The 16,104-nt window shown below is 38.8% G+C and overlaps 2 protein-coding genes and 1 long non-coding RNA gene across 9 annotated transcripts in view; 1 reads left to right on the forward strand and 2 right to left on the reverse strand.

Annotated features, from left to right (window-relative positions):
- Pax9 (paired box 9) overlaps positions 1 to 13,898 on the forward strand; it is a 21,132-nt gene extending 7,234 nt beyond the window's left edge. For 4 of the 6 annotated variants that reach the window (XM_006515581.4, XM_017314991.2, XM_006515579.4 and 1 more), the window contains exons 4-5: positions 1,086 to 1,228; positions 10,727 to 13,898. In XM_006515581.4, the coding sequence (XP_006515644.1) occupies positions 1,086 to 1,228; positions 10,727 to 10,981 (398 nt within the window). In that variant the 3' untranslated portion in view covers positions 10,982 to 13,898. The remainder of the gene's footprint in view (positions 1 to 1,085; positions 1,229 to 10,726) is intronic. The other 2 variants (XM_011244013.3, NM_011041.3) reach the window with 2 other exon arrangements.
- On the reverse strand, positions 4,901 to 6,943 carry Gm46352. The gene is made up of 2 exons (XR_001780619.1): positions 6,059 to 6,943; positions 4,901 to 6,023 (listed from the first exon to the last, which is right to left on the reverse strand). It is a non-coding gene; the product is annotated as a predicted gene, 46352 (long non-coding RNA).
- The window catches only part of Slc25a21 (solute carrier family 25 (mitochondrial oxodicarboxylate carrier), member 21), a 484,839-nt gene continuing 482,442 nt past the window's right edge, over positions 13,708 to 16,104 (reverse strand). For both annotated transcript variants that reach the window (NM_172577.3, NM_001167976.1), the window contains one exon: positions 13,708 to 14,948. In NM_172577.3, the coding sequence (NP_766165.2) occupies positions 14,887 to 14,948 (62 nt within the window). In that variant the 3' untranslated portion in view covers positions 13,708 to 14,886. The remainder of the gene's footprint in view (positions 14,949 to 16,104) is intronic.

The raw sequence follows: 16,104 nt of genomic DNA on the forward strand, positions 1-16,104 counted from the left end.
CAAGTGACTGCTCTTTGAAGCACCTGTATCAGAGGGAAGTGTGTAAAACCAAGTATAAACGGCACTGTCACACTTCTATGCGCGGAGTCCAGAAGCAGAACTAGATGAATGTAGTCTTCAAATATCTTTTTTCCAATATGCATAACTGTAGATATTATTATTATTATTTGGTCTGTATTTCCTTTAAGAACAGAGAGTTTGGCAGATGGCTTGGCTTTGCTCTTTTTTTTTTAAATGTTAAATTCTACTTTCATTTTCTTAACATTTTATTTCATTTTTTCTTTCTGATGTTTTAAAAAAAACCATTCTTTATAATTCTACCATTAACAATTACGGTATTTCCAGAATTACTATTTAAAAACAATATGCATATAACTCTAAATTATATGCATATATATAAATATGCATATAATTTAGCAGGCAGAGGCAGAAGCAGAGAAAGTAAGGAAGTCCTGTAGGCACACAACGTGGGAATCTATGTACTTAGATTTTGCATATGTATTGTGGGCATCACTTAGTTATTTGTTTGCAAAGGACTTTGCGGGTCTTTTGTTCTGTCTTATTGACATAGCTATCAGATCCCCACAGTGTAGTGAGCATTTTTCAGCCTGTCTCTGAGCATCAGCCAGGTCACACTTGGGCCAGGCCTCCTCAACGTCACCTCTTTGCCTCTCTCCTTTAGTAGGGACAGAGATGAGGAACAGATATCCCACTTCACAACTTTGGGTTTTTCTTCTGTTTGGGGGGAAAAAAAAACCCTCTTTCAATCCATTCCCTGGGAGATCAAGAAGGGAGAAAGGAAATCTAATGCTGACTTAGGAAAAGAAAGAAAGGGGAAAAAATTAAAAAACAAAAACACTTCAGTCAGGCGTGGGTGAAACTTAACTCAGGCCTACTTTTAGGCCGTTAAAACGTCTCCAGGCCCTAGACTGAAAACTGAGGAGTCTATGCTTAGGCCCAGCGTCCCTAGGAGGCCTAGTTCAGGGGAGTTGACCAAAGGTCTTAGCCTAGGACCTTTGTGGTCTTGTCTCAGGAGGGGGGCGCGGGTTGAACCCCCGCCTGAAATTTCTCTTCCACCTTCTCAGGAGTGAGCGACAGCTCCCCCTACCACAGCCCCAAGGTGGAGGAGTGGAGCAGCCTGGGCCGCAACAACTTCCCTGCCGCCGCCCCGCACGCAGTGAATGGATTGGAGAAGGGAGCCTTGGAGCAGGAAGCCAAGTACGGCCAGGTGAGGAGGAGAGGGCTTGGCCAGGCAGCTGCCTGGTGTGGGGGGTTGGGGGTTGGGGGATGAAGGATGCCTCGAAGGGGAGAAGCTCAGGCTGGCGACCCTCTGGGGCCGGGAGGCGGAACCCGGCTAGGCTGAGTCTGGGCCTAGGGCTGGGCAAAAGCCTGGCATCCAGCCGCGCCTGTGGCCCCCAGCCCTTCCAGGCCAGCCGGGTTTAGTCAAGCCAAGGCCGAGCTTTGGCACGGCCAGGCTTTGGGGTTCGAGGGGCGCCCCGTTAGTGAGCTGCGCCTGGAGGCCTCAAGCCAGAGTCGCAAGGCTTGTGGGAGGCTGCGGGCTCCTGTGCACAGACAGCTCCCTGTCGTGGCGGACACCAACTTGTCCGTCCGGCGAGAATGGAAGAGGGGCAACCAGATAAACGTAATAAAGTTACCATTTCCCGATTAAAGGTCACATCGTAATTTCCCAGGGGAGGTTAGTGAGAAAACCTCAAATTATACGGACTGGCTGTGGACCGTTTAATTCCCCCTCCTGCCCCCCCTCCTTTTACTCTCTGAAAGAAAATTTAAAACACTGATTTTTTCCCTTTTTTCCCCCTCCTTGAGAAGAATTAAGCAACCGCCACACGAAAGTGTGAGTCCAAATTCGTCAGTACGTTAGAATGAAGACGAGTTTAAAACTCAAATGGCAAAACTTCAAGGCACTGTACGGTATTCCCGAAGTAGACGCCACCTCCAAAGCTTCAAAGTACTTAGTCTTATTTTAAAGCCTTAAAACTTTTTTTTATGTCTTCTCAAAAATCAGTTTTATTTATTGGAATTTATTATTCTTATCTATTGAGGGGTTATCCTAATCATCACTGTCGTTAACAAATTACATTTTGATTTCCTCTTCTCTCTCAAGGTTTGTCAGAATTCATTAGTAGCTAATTTCCTTGCAAATGTCACCAAAAAACAGCAAGGAGAGAGTGAGCCGCTTTTCTAAGTCTGGTTCCACTGTAAAGAATACCCATGAGGTCTCTATAAGCAAACTCGCCATTTTCTTTCGCAAAGACCTGCCTGTAACTCTCAGCACCGTGATTAGAAGCTCCTTACGCACCACAGCTTCTTAAGCAAGTTGTTTACCCAGTTAGAGCCTCTTCATTTTCTTAGACTTTCTTCATTTTCAAAATAAGGAACTAATAGTCCCAAAGTCAAGAGTCAGTACAACTATATGGCTGGAAAGAAACATTCATTAAGTAACCTCCCTGGTTAAAAATGGCAGCAAGAGACAGGCTTTTTAAAAAAACAAAAAACAAAAAAAACCCAAACAAACAACAAAAACAAAACAAAACAAGTGATATTCATAATATACATTGTTTAGAAAATCCGTAGTAAGAAACACTTGTGACAGACAATAAAAAGTGTACACAAAGCCTGGAGAACAGTAGCAGGCATTTAACAGGGGCTCAGTGCTGTCTGGAGTCACATCATGAAGTTCAGAGTTCAAAATCAGCTTCTGTTCCCACAAGCAGTCAGTACATTCCGTTTTTTACATAAAAAGCAGCTGCCCCATCTAAAACCTCCATAGCTACTTTCATTTTCCTCTCTGAATGATGTACCTGTCAGTGAGGCTTGTTTATAAAGGGCTAATTTATAATATGCTTCAAAATTAAACTTACAACTTATTTAAAAATAAATAGCATTTCAAGTAAATGCTGTTTCACTAAAAATCATTCACAAAGAATTTTAAAGTAGTAAATGATGTTTTATAAAAGCAAATAATTCAAGGAAAGGGGGCAGACAAATAAATGTTGTTCTCAATATTATAATACTTAAGAGAACAGGGCCCCAGATAAAAGGATATTTATATCACGTTGATATTTAAAAAGCCCTTACTGAAATGTTATCCCATTCTGCCATTTAGGTTGATACTTCAAATAACACACAATCATAAAAACTTCAGAGTTTCTAAGCACAACATAGATCAGTGGATACTCTTAGGATGAAGACTAAAGATATGTTAAGGAGACAAACACTTCACGTTAGACATTAATTTGGTGTAAAATTACATTTAAAACTCATAGGAACTAAGAACACATAGGATTTGCATATGTGTGTATTTCTCTTAAAATATTCTAAAGCTAATTTTAATGTTACATGTCCACCACCCCCCCACCACTACCACACAAAGTATTGTCAATATATTCTGATAAAAAATTAACTTAGGCACCATTTGCCCCTGTGGCCAGCAAAACTTGAATGTCCTTGAGAAAGGAAAGCTGAAGAAATTTGCCTGTAATGCTTTTTGGGCGTTTGCAGTTGTAAATAATTACTGTGATACCCTTTAATGCTAGTTTCCTTCTGGTGTGCACAGGGGAGACTGAGAGTTCAGACTCAGAGCTTAGAGCGTGCTTTCTTGGGAGACACCTGTAAAATGGCTACAGAATAAGCTGGAACCTGAGCACTGATACTATTGGCCACCATGATCTAGACTTTCTATTCTCAATAAACTGCAAAGATGCCCGATTGCCAGGAATCAGAACTGCATGCACATTTCAGCCATATGTGTACCTACTTAACATGTTTGAAAATTAGTTTTGAATGTCTGAATTTATCTTACACATATGAGCCTTGTAGCTCATATGGGACTCCCGTTCAGAACTCGTTGTTGACTAGGAGAGAATATTTCTTTATCTTGGATTATTCAACCACATTTGTAAGTAAGGAAGTACACTGAGAAAAGGAAATCCTTAGCCTCGTCTGACTGTGAAGGAAACGTTGTCTACTTGTTCTTTCTATGTAGTCAAATGAAAGCACAAAAATCTGACTTAAAGTGATCAAGTGGATAAAAGTGAGATGGACAGCCATAGGTGTTGAGCTATATCTGTTCTTTTCCATGAAATTTGGTAAAATTAATAATTGATTTTATTCACCCAGTTCATAAATAAATGCATAGTTTATGAAAAGTTTAGTCTATATTGGCTTGTTTCCTCAGAACAAACACATACCGCTTACCTGGTAGGTAGGTTACAGGAACATGAATGGTAGAGTTACAAATTCCCAGTATCTTCATTTTGGGGTTGAATATGTTAATAGAGACAGCAAAGTTATTATAACATTAGTTAGCAATTGAGATGTTAGAATAGAGAACAGTCTATAAATACTTGCACTAAAAATGTTCTGAATTAAGCAACTGGTGACAAGAGCTTAATTTAAAAATGGAGTTTAACCTAAAATCTTATAAAGTATTCATTTGTGCATTATGATGATACATTTGAATCATCTTGAACATGATTTCCTCTTGGAGAATTGAAAAATATTGTTTGATAATTAAAAAACAAATAAATCCAAAAAATTTAAAACTCATTTTTCAGAACATGCTAACTTCATGAAGATAAAAAAGAAGCTGTTTGGAATTTTCTTCACACCAAACAAAGTTAACCTTTGATAAATTATTTTATAACTTTATAGAGAATGAACTTTATAGTCAAATGCTAGCGGTCTTTGAAATTTGTCATACTTATGAAAAAGATGGTCCGATTTTTAATTAACTTTCAACCAGTAGTACTTTTAAACAAACTTGATAATAATTATATATCAACAAAGTGTGTCATGTGAGATAGCCAAAAAAAAAAAAAAAAAAAAAAAAAACCCTGAGAGTTCAAAAGACCTGAAGCTCAATGTCACTAGATGAAAGGATTGTAAATGTTCTTTTTATTATCTTACAATGTCTGCGGTGACTGACATTTTAAATGACTTGATCATTGTGCAATGTAAACCTATATAAAAGCATCGCACTGTACCCGGTGCACATAACTTTTGCTGTATGTCAAGAGAATACAAAATATAATTAAACAAATCAATGTAAGGCTATATCAATTTTAATAATATTTTAGACATAAAATTTAGGAAAAAATAGGTATTACATTTCTTATAACCTAGAGACATTTGGGCCTAGGTAAAAAGTCATTCTCTTAGATGAATGTTGAGCCCTGGTTCTCACTGTCACTGAATTTTACCAGGCTTGTTTTATTAGGGTCATTACAAAATAAAGAAGGGAAAAATTGCAGTTTGAAAGACAATCTCAGAGAAATAATTCCTCAAAAATACCTGCTCATTTTCAGATGCAATTTTGTGTTTTGTTTATGAAATTGATGTTGTAAATATATGTGAGGCACAATTGTTTTTATGGCCAAATATATTTTATCATAAAGCCGGGGCAAACTCATGTCATCAGCAAGCAAAGAACACATGGGTTTGACGAGTGGCTGACAGACAGACTGTGAGCAGAGAACTGGCACTGGGCTGGTATTTGCATTTTCTTCAAGAGAGAAAATGTTGAGTGGACAATTTCCAGAATTTGAAAAATAGTCTTTAACTTCTAATTTCCAGACAGTTGCCATATCAGTTTCTTCTTCTTTGTCTTTTTCTTCTTCTTCCTCCTCCCCCCCCCCTCCTTTTCATACTCACAAGTGTTTGGGTACGTATACATTTCCATCTTCTTAGAGTTGGAGGAATACATGGAACAAGTATAAATCAAACAGTGAAGGGCTGGTTGGAACTCTTATTTACTTTTGCCAACAGCTTTATTCATTTGGCTTGCTTGAAGTAAATACTTGTCTTGTGATAGGGTGGTGGTGATAAACTCTTTATTTTGTTCTTAAAACAAGAGAATCATATCTTTTCCATTCACAAGTCTTTGGTAAGTCATTTATAAAATGTCTCTCCTGTGTCCCCTTGTGTGAGCCTACAGGATGTTTGAGGCAGGTCTCTGTCTGCTAGTACAGCCGTGTGATCACTTAACACAAGCTGTATTACACCTTCAGTAGCACAAGCTATATTACATGTATTACACCTTCAGTAGCACAAGCTATATTACATGTATTACACCTTCAGTAGCACAAGCTATATTACATGTATTATACCTTCAGCCTTTTCCTTGATTTCTTCCAGTGCTCATGAGATAAGACCTGTCCTTTCCTGAGACAACTCAACATAGAAAACTTATTTTCCTCTGGGACACGCAATTTATCTGTTTCACTTTGTATTAATAAATCTCATTTCCAAAGTTAAGTGGAGGGTAGCTGGCTGTGGGGCGGGTATTACAGACTTCTTTCAGAGGAAAGAATTCTTACTGCTTTCTAGGAAGGTCTATGTGAAAAGGAGGTTGATGGGTTGAAGTCTTATTTATGAAATATTTAGGCAAAGTCATTTTCAAAAATGAGATTTCTATCGCATTCCTATTGCAGGATTTCATGTGGAAAATTTGTTTATTTTTCTCCTGGGATTCCATATGTTGGTTGATTTATAAATCATATTTACAATCCAATTAAACAGTGTAATTTAACATGTTTGCTCCTGCTATATTTATGGTGTACATTTGGGAACCTAACTAGCTTTTTAGATTAATTACATGCCTTCACTGGAAACATTGAGCAGATTTGGGGAGTTCATGTTTAAGTTTGCTCCTTCCCAGGAAAGCATAAACAAACACCAACTCTACCTGTGCTTGTTTTCCTTTGCTGTGGAAAATGTTACCCTTCCGGGGATTTCTTTATAAAGAACGATCACTTTACCCAGTAGAGACTTATTACTTTTGTTAATGTCATGGTTCAAAATTAATAGTGAGAAAATTGGTATTTATTGAGATACTGGAGTAAATGGACAGTCAAGCTGGCGGGAGGGTGGGGGCATTTGGAAGCACATTTGTGTTTTCTTGCTTATTCCCCCAACCATTTCCCCCAGATTTTGAAACCTGAATACCCCCCCCCCCCGCCCCCCGCGCGCCCCATTGTCCCAGCCAAGTCAGACGTGAGTTACTCTTCTAAGGTTGAGGGTTGCTTTATCCTTTCTCTTCCTTCATGTGACCACTGTGCGCCCCTCCCCCCCTCACTTCACGAATGAGATGAAGCTGTCTATCTGAACTTGTTGCTCTCTCTTGGGTCTTTCTGGAACACAGAGGGAATTGAGCTACTAAATCAGTAAATATGGTGGTATTTTGAGAACCTTGAAATATTCACTATTACTACACATAAGAACACGAAGTTAACTTTAGTATTTTAGGTATGAGAACTTGGGTAGATATAGAAATTCATAGGATATTATTATATTTGATAAATGAATAAATTTATGGAGCAAATATGAAAGTAGGCCCACATATGTGGGCCCAGGTAAGCAGACTACAGACAGAACAACAGAACAGCTTATGGCACACCACAAAAGAGGCTATAAGCAGTAAACTATGCTCCCTGCACCCACCAATAGGTGGGCAGTGATAGAAAATAAAATTCGACAACAGATATTTTCTGCTAGATAGATCATTAATATGCCACGCATATTAAATCTTTTAGCACTAGGCACCAAATGTAAAGTTTTCTATTATATAAAAACTAATTTACTATTTTCCTCCCGTGTGGAAGATTGAACCTGGGCTATATGCATACTAAGCTATAGCTATTGAGCTGTACTACCAGGCCTTAGTATTCTTATTTTGTTTATCTGGGTGCACATTGGTACTAGTAGTATTAAATATTAATTAGTGTTAGACAGGGCTCAAACACAGCTGTGGATACCTTTCCATAATTCTACTTGGATGATTACATTCCAAACTAATTTTTAACACAATTTTTGAGGGAATAAAATAATAAAATAGTGAATAAAAGCAATAAGAGCAAAAATTTCTATGTCATGTTAGACTACACCCCACTTGCCCCTGTAATTTGATGGCCACCAAGATTTTCATTCTCCAAGAACTCTAAAGTAAGTTCCTTTGAGACATGATTAGTTAATCTTAAAAAGGGGACACAAAGATTTTTTTTCTCCTGAAAAATAAAACAATCTAATAAAGAGAATTGAGTTCCAGAAGAGGGAAGAATTGCTCTAATAGTGCTGTTGCTTGAGTATAAGTTTCATCTCCTTCTGACTGTCTAGAAGAAGCACCATGGCAGACTAGAGAAGGCACTATAGAATCAGACAAGAATGACAAACTTTACATATATGGCTATCAACTGTCTAACTCTCCTTGTAAAGAAGAAAGAATTTCAGTTTTATTGAACAATGACACGAAGTCATTTCTTTTTAATTGTTTTGCGCTTTACCTAAAAGGACATCATTTGGGGGGGGGGTGGAAATATATTTTAATGCCATCTTGTTATAGTAGTATATACCTGTGGTCTCTGGTTTGAGGGTTACAGGGAATGATTTTAGCCCAGCCTTGGTACTCAGTGAGACCCTGTTTAAAAACAAAAACAAAAGCTGGGCATAACAGTGTATATGCTTTTAACTCTAGTACTTGATAGGCAGGAGGCAGGAGGCAGGAGGCAGGAGGCAGGAGGCAGGAGGCAGGAGGCAGGAGGCAGGAGGCAGGAGGCAGGAGGCAGGAGGCAGGAGGCAGGAGGCAGGAGGCAGGAGGCAGGAGGCAGGAGGCAGGAGGCAGGAGGCAGGAGGCAGGAGGCAGGAGGCAGGAGGCAGGAGGGAGGCAGAGGCAGGCAGGATCTCTATGATTTGAGGCCAACCTGGTCTACATAGTGAATTCCAGAACAGCCCTAGCTAACAAAAATCCAAACAAAAACATTTAAATTCCAATTGAATATTACATTATATTCTGATATATTATCTTGTATAATAAGTTGAAAAGTTTATAATGAGCTATTGTTAGTTCTCTCTCTCTCTCTCTCTCTCTCTCTCTCTCTCTCTCTCTCTCTCTCTCTCTCTCTGTATGTGTGTTTGTTTTGTTTTTGGACACAGGATCTCTCTGTTTAGCCTTAGCTGTCCTGGAACTTATTCTGTAGACTAGGCTGGCCTTGAACTCACAGAAGTCTAACTGCCTCTGCTTCCTGAGTTGCTGGGATTAAAGTGTAGGCCACTACTGCCAGGATTATTAATCCTTATAATTTTATAAAATATGTTGGATATTTTTAGGTGTCTGGGTCATAGGAGGTACTCAAGGATCTTTTCTTTTATCTTCCGTTTTTAAAAGAATATACAATGACAAACAGAAGAATATAAGATATGTGTCCTTATAGACCAAAAATATAAGGTGAGGTTTTGTTAGAATCTATGAGTAAGGCTAATATACAGCCACATATAGTGTACCATACACATGTGTGCATGTATATAAGTGTGTATAGACATTCCTTTTACATTCAGAAAATAGGCTATTAGACATCAACATTATGCTCTCATAGCGGTGGAAGTAAAAATGAGTTAATTCAAAAATAATTCCTGAGATGGAGCGCTAAGGGATACAGCCCATTGAGGGACTGCATGGTTGGTGTATACAATGTCCTGAGTATACAAAATAAAAGCATCATTTATGTCCTAACTTAATTGGACAAAGCATCTAAAATGTGTCTGGTTTACTCAGCTCTGTGGATTAAATCACGTTTTCTAATACAATTCCTGCATTTATATTACTTTTTCTTTAGGAAATATGTTGACATGTTAGTCTGGTCATGTCATTACCAGGAAACAAGATTTACTCTTTATCTTTAAACAGAGTAGAAACTGGGAGGAAAGAAAAGAACCACTTGAAAAAGGGTGGGGAGCATCCATGCCAGAGAGGGATTAGACATCAGGGTGTTTTTGGTGTTGTTAATAGTAACGATACCAACAATGATTTATTGGACGCCAGGAAAGCACTGGTTTCCAAGCAAGTCTGCCTGCCAGAGCTGCTGCATCTTGTTTGCAAACAAAGATTTCACATTAAACTCCTTTAAAGAGATTTGTTCATATGGCTTTAAAAAAAAACAAAAAAACAAACAAACAAAAAAAAAAAACCAAAACCCTGGACTTTGCAAATGCAAAATTTCCAATTCAAAACTGCACATATTCATTCATATTTGTGGAGAAAATTTCCTTTCTGATTGTGAAAAAAAAATCTCCAAACTTAAAAAACCAAAACCAAAACAACAAAAAAACCCTTACTAGAAAAATCCCGAGTTTACAATGTCCTTGTCCAAGTGGCGTTTTCAACACGATATCTTGAAACATGGCCCGTGCTTTATTTAACAGAAAATCTGTCCGTTTTGAGTTTCTAACACAGCAGGCCACACTTTCTGCCTTTCTCTCCTGGAAATGAAAGCTACAGGAGACAGGTCTGTAACAAAGCTCCAACAAAAAAGGCAAAAGTTAGCAAGTGCCGGGGAAGGTTGACAGAGGCAGTGCAGTGCTGAGCAGAATTCCAGAGTGCTTCATCTCAGTCGACTTTTTCTCAGCCTACTTATCCTGCGTGTATTTTTAAGTCACAAAAGTAAGAATGATTTTTTTTTTCTTCTGGTTGTAGCTTCCAAAACTCGTCTGTAGAAAGAAGAGCGTCTTGCTTTTCAGAATTGTGTTTAAAGAGCAAGACAGGCTACCCTTAGGTCAAAGTAAGGTTAAAAGGAAGTCTAGGGGGAAACGACAGCCCAAATGTAGAGCCAGAGGGCTGTTAACTCCCTCAGGATTTGTTTTCTGTGTCTGAGGACTGGAGAGATGTTAAATACTGTAATGTGATTGTCTCTTGTTTCTTCTCTCTTCCTCTCAGGCACCGAATGGTCTCCCAGCTGTGAGCAGTTTCGTCTCAGCATCCAGCATGGCTCCTTACCCTACACCAGCCCAAGTGTCACCCTACATGACCTACAGTGCTGCTCCTTCTGGTTATGTGGCTGGACATGGGTGGCAACATGCCGGCAGCACCCCACTGTCCCCCCACAACTGTGACATTCCCGCATCGCTGGCTTTCAAGGGAATGCAGGCAGCCAGGGAAGGCAGCCATTCTGTGACCGCTTCTGCACTCTGATGGGAGCGTCCACTCCGGCAGCCCCACTTCCGGTCTTCCCTCCTAGCACATCCTCCCTCTCGTCACACCCCACCCCTCCAGTGGTCCAGCTTTACTGCCTCAAGAGCTGGCTTCATGGATTCATAATCTTTGTGCTGATGACACTTAAATATTTTTTTTTTTTGCTGTAACTTCCCTTTTCCAGGAAACCTGGCATAACTTTAGGATTTAAAAACAAAAGCAACTCTAAAGGTGGAATGAGGCATTTGTGTTGCCCGCACACTGTTTTAACACAGAGAAGAAACCTATCCCCCTCAAAGGGCTTATGGAACATTGTAGGTCTGTCTTTGGTAAAACCACACCTGTATATTTATTCTAAATCAACCTGAACTTTCGAAACGTGCAATTGTTGAGATTTTGCAAAATCAATAAAGGAAAACAGATGTAGAAAAAAAAAAAATTAAGTGGTATGCTCTAATCAAATAAGGTGACCAAAAAAGCTTTAATTCACCATTAGGAAACTAATCAAAAACTGACTTGTGTGATCTTTTGTTTCTTTTTAAGAGATGATGTATTTTGCTGAGAAATATGTATAGAACTCAAGCAATATTGGAATTTTGTGCCTTTGGTTGTTTTGACTTGGTTCCTAATACAGTAATGTTTGTATTTCTATGACCTTGTAAATATGGATGTGGATGTCTTCGTTCCACGGGGTACCCCTCCACCAACACCAACACCTCTCTTTTATCTTTCTTCCTTTGCAAAGGTGACTTGCTGGTGATGTATTTCTCTGTTTGGTGGTGGGCCACTTGGGCTCCTGGACCTGGACTTGCCCCAGGTCGTGTGTATTCAGTAGAGGCTTCAGCATCTCATGAAGGATACTTTTTTTTTTCCTATAGCAGAGGACTCAAAACATAGATAAAACAAATCAGGTTTTAGTTTGTATCCCAGTCAAACAACACATATGTCAAGCACAGGACAACAAAAAGGCTGTAACATACCTGTACTGCAATCCTCTAACAGAAGTCACTAGGAACACATCTAATGTGAAATGGGTTTTTGTCTTTTTTTTTTTCTTTCTTTCTTGCAACAACACTTAAAATGAACTTTATGTGCTAGAAAACCACTGTGAAATGAAATTGTACTGTTGTTGTTGGCTTACCTGTGTGTTCAGCAATCTCAGCCCCACATTTGTCTGATAACTTAAAAGGAGATGGAGAACTCTTCTCTAATGAATGTAGTAACAATGGCTTGCTGTGAAGTTTACAGTGCGTACTGAAGCATGTTTCGCGAGTAGGTCAATTGGTGTTGGCATCAGAAATACAAATGCTATTTAATTTGTTAGCAAATTCTTTTTTTTTTAAATGGAATTACAGAACAGAGATTAGCTGCTAAACCCTTCTATACCAATTTGATTTTTATGTTAATGTTATGAACAGAGCTATAGGACATGCAATGTGTGTGACCATGTGATTATATGTTTTATTTTATAATAGTTCATTTTCTTGGGCAAGATTCTACAGTCTGCATTCCTTCTGCTGCTTGGCAAAATAGGGTTAAAATTTACTTTTAGAATATTGGCACCATTCATCTATTGAGATATTAATGTACTGTTTTGGTATTAATTCCACTCAATAACTAAACAGGTATGGATTTTTTTTTTTTGTATTTGTTTTTTGTTTTTCGAGACACAGGCTTTCTCTGTGTAGTCATGGCTGTCCTGAAACTCACTCTGTAGACAAGGCTGGCCTCGAACTCAGAAATCTGCCTGCCTCTGCCTCCCGAGTGCTGGGATTAAAGGCATGCGCCACCACTGCCCAACTAGGTGATATGCAGCTGTATTTAAGGAACTAGGTGCCCCCCACATCCCCTCCCCCAGCCCCCCCCCCCCCGAAACAGCGTAGAGAGTTGTCTTATGAAATTTCTTATAGAGAGCTTCATGCTGCATTTCTTTCTAAAGCAACCAACACTCGTTGCTACAAAGAGGATTATAACTTTAGGAGAAGAGTAAGCAGAAGGAGCCAGAGCTGATCAACTCTCAGGGCCATAGAAGCCCTTCGATGTTGTAAAACTCCCCACTGACAATTCGCGTTCCCTCCCGCGTGGTAAGAAGACAGGCTGTAACCAAATGGCATTAAGATCCAATCCAATATTTTGGTGGGGACTGCTATCCAGAGAATCTGACTGAAGGCACAGAATTATTCTATATCTAATAGGTTTTTAGGTGACTATTTGGGATATTGCAAAATAGTAATTGCTTTTATGGAAACATAACTGATAACGTTATTTTCCTTATCTAAGTTAAGAGGTCTTATTGTTATTTATATTTTTCTGGTTTTTGTATTTTAAGAAATTAATATTGACGGTGTCAGAGTTTTCTTTTTCATTCTCGCTCCTCTCTCCAGGTCTCTAATTGATAATGGTAAATCCACAGGGAACAATTTTAAAAGACAATGGAAAACCGTGTTGGCAATTCATAGCCACTTCTGACTGAAGCCACATTAACAACCAAGAACAAGAACACAGTGAGGTAGGGCCGGCTAGATCTGCAAGCCTGTTACTGTTAACACCAGCCTCCTCCAGACACTAGCTCCTCCTCAGAGGGGAACATTTTCTAAGTTGGCACATGCACTCTTCATAATTCCTTTTTTGCCCTGTTGTGTGCCTTTAGCTCTCTTGCAGAGGACTCTAGTGTGTATCACCTTCCAGGACAGAAAACAGCCATGCAACACAGACCCACTTGTTCTGCTCCTGGCTCTCTGTTCTTTAATGACCCATATATTGAATATTGGGCTGAAATACAAATGAAAAAGAAAAAAAATCATGTTGGGAAAGATGTACAGCAGAAGGCTCTGTATGTATATAGCGTATGTCAAAAGCCTTTTATTTTTATACTTCAGATGCTCTAAGTTAATAAATACAAATAATTACCATGTAATCTTTACTGTTTATTTTCAAAATGTTTTGGTGGTGAGATTGCCTCTAGCAGAAATACCCCACAGGAGTAGTTAAGAACAGGCGTTATTTAAAGCATGTTGTGATTTGTGTGTGTGTGTGTGTGTGTGTGTGTGTGTGTGTGTGTGTGTGTGTGACCATAGCTACTGGAGAAGCATCATTATATAGTGCATACATAAGAATAAGCTTTGGGTATATCAAGACCAAAAAAAACTATCTTTTCTTTTCTTTTTCTAGAGTGCATATTAGTGCAAGAGTGCTTGGAAATGCTAAAGAATGTGTTTTCACTTTTGAAACGTTTGCCACTTAGTGTAGACATGTTAATATTCTAAATAGCCTTATATGTCAACATGTGACTTAAACCTAGGAATCTGGAGATAGTTTTATTTCCCTACATCCTTTTTAAGGATGGGTGTTTGGAGGCATATTCAGGCAACAGAGAAGCATCCCCCCCCCAAAAAAAATATTTTAGTAACAAATCTTGTTTTCAAAATGAACTATGTTAAAGAAGTTTAATATAATATGTATTCTACCTTTAATAAAAATTTTCAAATAGCATGATTTTAAAATACTCACTTAAGTCACCATGTGAAGTATAAAATACATTTAGGGAAATAGAGCCTGAGGGTGTATTAATTACTAAAGAAAACCAATAGATTCACATTTTAACTCAGCGCTCACAAAATTAAACATTCTTAAAAGGCTGTTTTGGTGTATTTACATTTTTCTTACTTCTCTTTTAAAATATAACGTATGGAAAAGTAATTCCTTATAAAATATATTTAAATTTTGACTTGTGTTATGTATATGGCCCAAACTACCATGTCAATTTATCTAAAAATTTATAAAACACTGGAACAGGCTTTGTTCCTGAGCACGTTGTCTTCCCCTCTTAACGGGTGTGTCTAGCTTATCTTCTTTTCCTGGGGATGCAGAGCTGTTTTGTCAAGAGGAAATCGCTTCTCAGTCCATCACCAGTTTTCCTGCAGCCATGCATAGGTGTATTCATACACCAGCAACATCACCCCACCACCTGGAACAGAAGAGAGCTACATCTCATTACAGTCCTGGGAAGGGTTGTGGACACTGCTCCCTCCACCCCCAACCCTGGGCCACCAAGTCTCAGGGGGCCTTATTGGGGAGACTGGGGACTTTCAGAATCATCAGTGGCTCTGATACACAGATAGAAAACGATTATGGAAAATTCTCAGGGCAAAATCAAGACCATCTTGAGTCTCCAAATACATTTTTCCCTCTGAGTTTTTGCAACTTTCATCATTTCTCATCAGATTCTTTTTCAAGAACTTTCAATTGAAAAAAAAGTAAATAAATAAAGACATATTTAGTCAAAAAAAGGCATGGGACTTTTCTGCAAAAGAAAATGTTCAGATTCCTCACATCTACACAATAGATTTCTCTTTTCCAGACATAATTGGCATCATCTTTGGGTGTATTCAAGAAAGAATTCTCCAAGATCATGATTTGACACATGAGTTTGGCTTTTAAACTGGATTGTGCTGTTTGAAAGTTACTTTCTGAATATTTTAAAACTCTTGTTTAGAAAAAAGAAGTTGAAAGCTAAGGTTATTCTACATATCTGCCTCAAATGTACAGCTTGAACTTGGAAATTTGGAAGTAGAGTTGGGTGGCATGGGACTGCCCTTATCACTGAGAATGTTGTATAACTGGCTGTGACATGGCTGGCTGTCAACATAAACAGGACTATGGTTCAGGAGAATAAGCACAGGGGCTATAGGATACATGCACACTGGGGCAAGCCATCTGCCTAGCTCTCCCTGTGTTCTACCTGAGAGAGCAAACAGGATGTGTCTCGTAACTTAGTATGACCTAACTGTGTGAGGAAAAAAAGAAAGAAACAAACCTAAATGTGGACAAATACTCCGAGCATGACTGAAAACAGGCTTGGCTCTGTGAGTTCTCTTGGAAAGAAAAGGAACTTGATTTGGATCTTAGCTATTTTGCACACACTGACATATGATTTTGGGGAAAAAAAAATCTACCGGCTGCACATGTTTATATAACCATAAACCAAAGATCATTATCTGCCTGTAATTTTCATTTTTAACCCATGAAGATACTCTAATAAACCCCCATCAGCTGATACAGCTTTCTTGGAATTCTAAAACTACAAACAAGAAAACAAACAAGCAGCAGCCAGCCCCACAGAC

This window comes from Mus musculus, chromosome 12, assembly GCF_000001635.26.
Source record: "Mus musculus strain C57BL/6J chromosome 12, GRCm38.p6 C57BL/6J".
NCBI classification, from domain to species: Eukaryota; Metazoa; Chordata; class Mammalia; order Rodentia; family Muridae; genus Mus; species Mus musculus.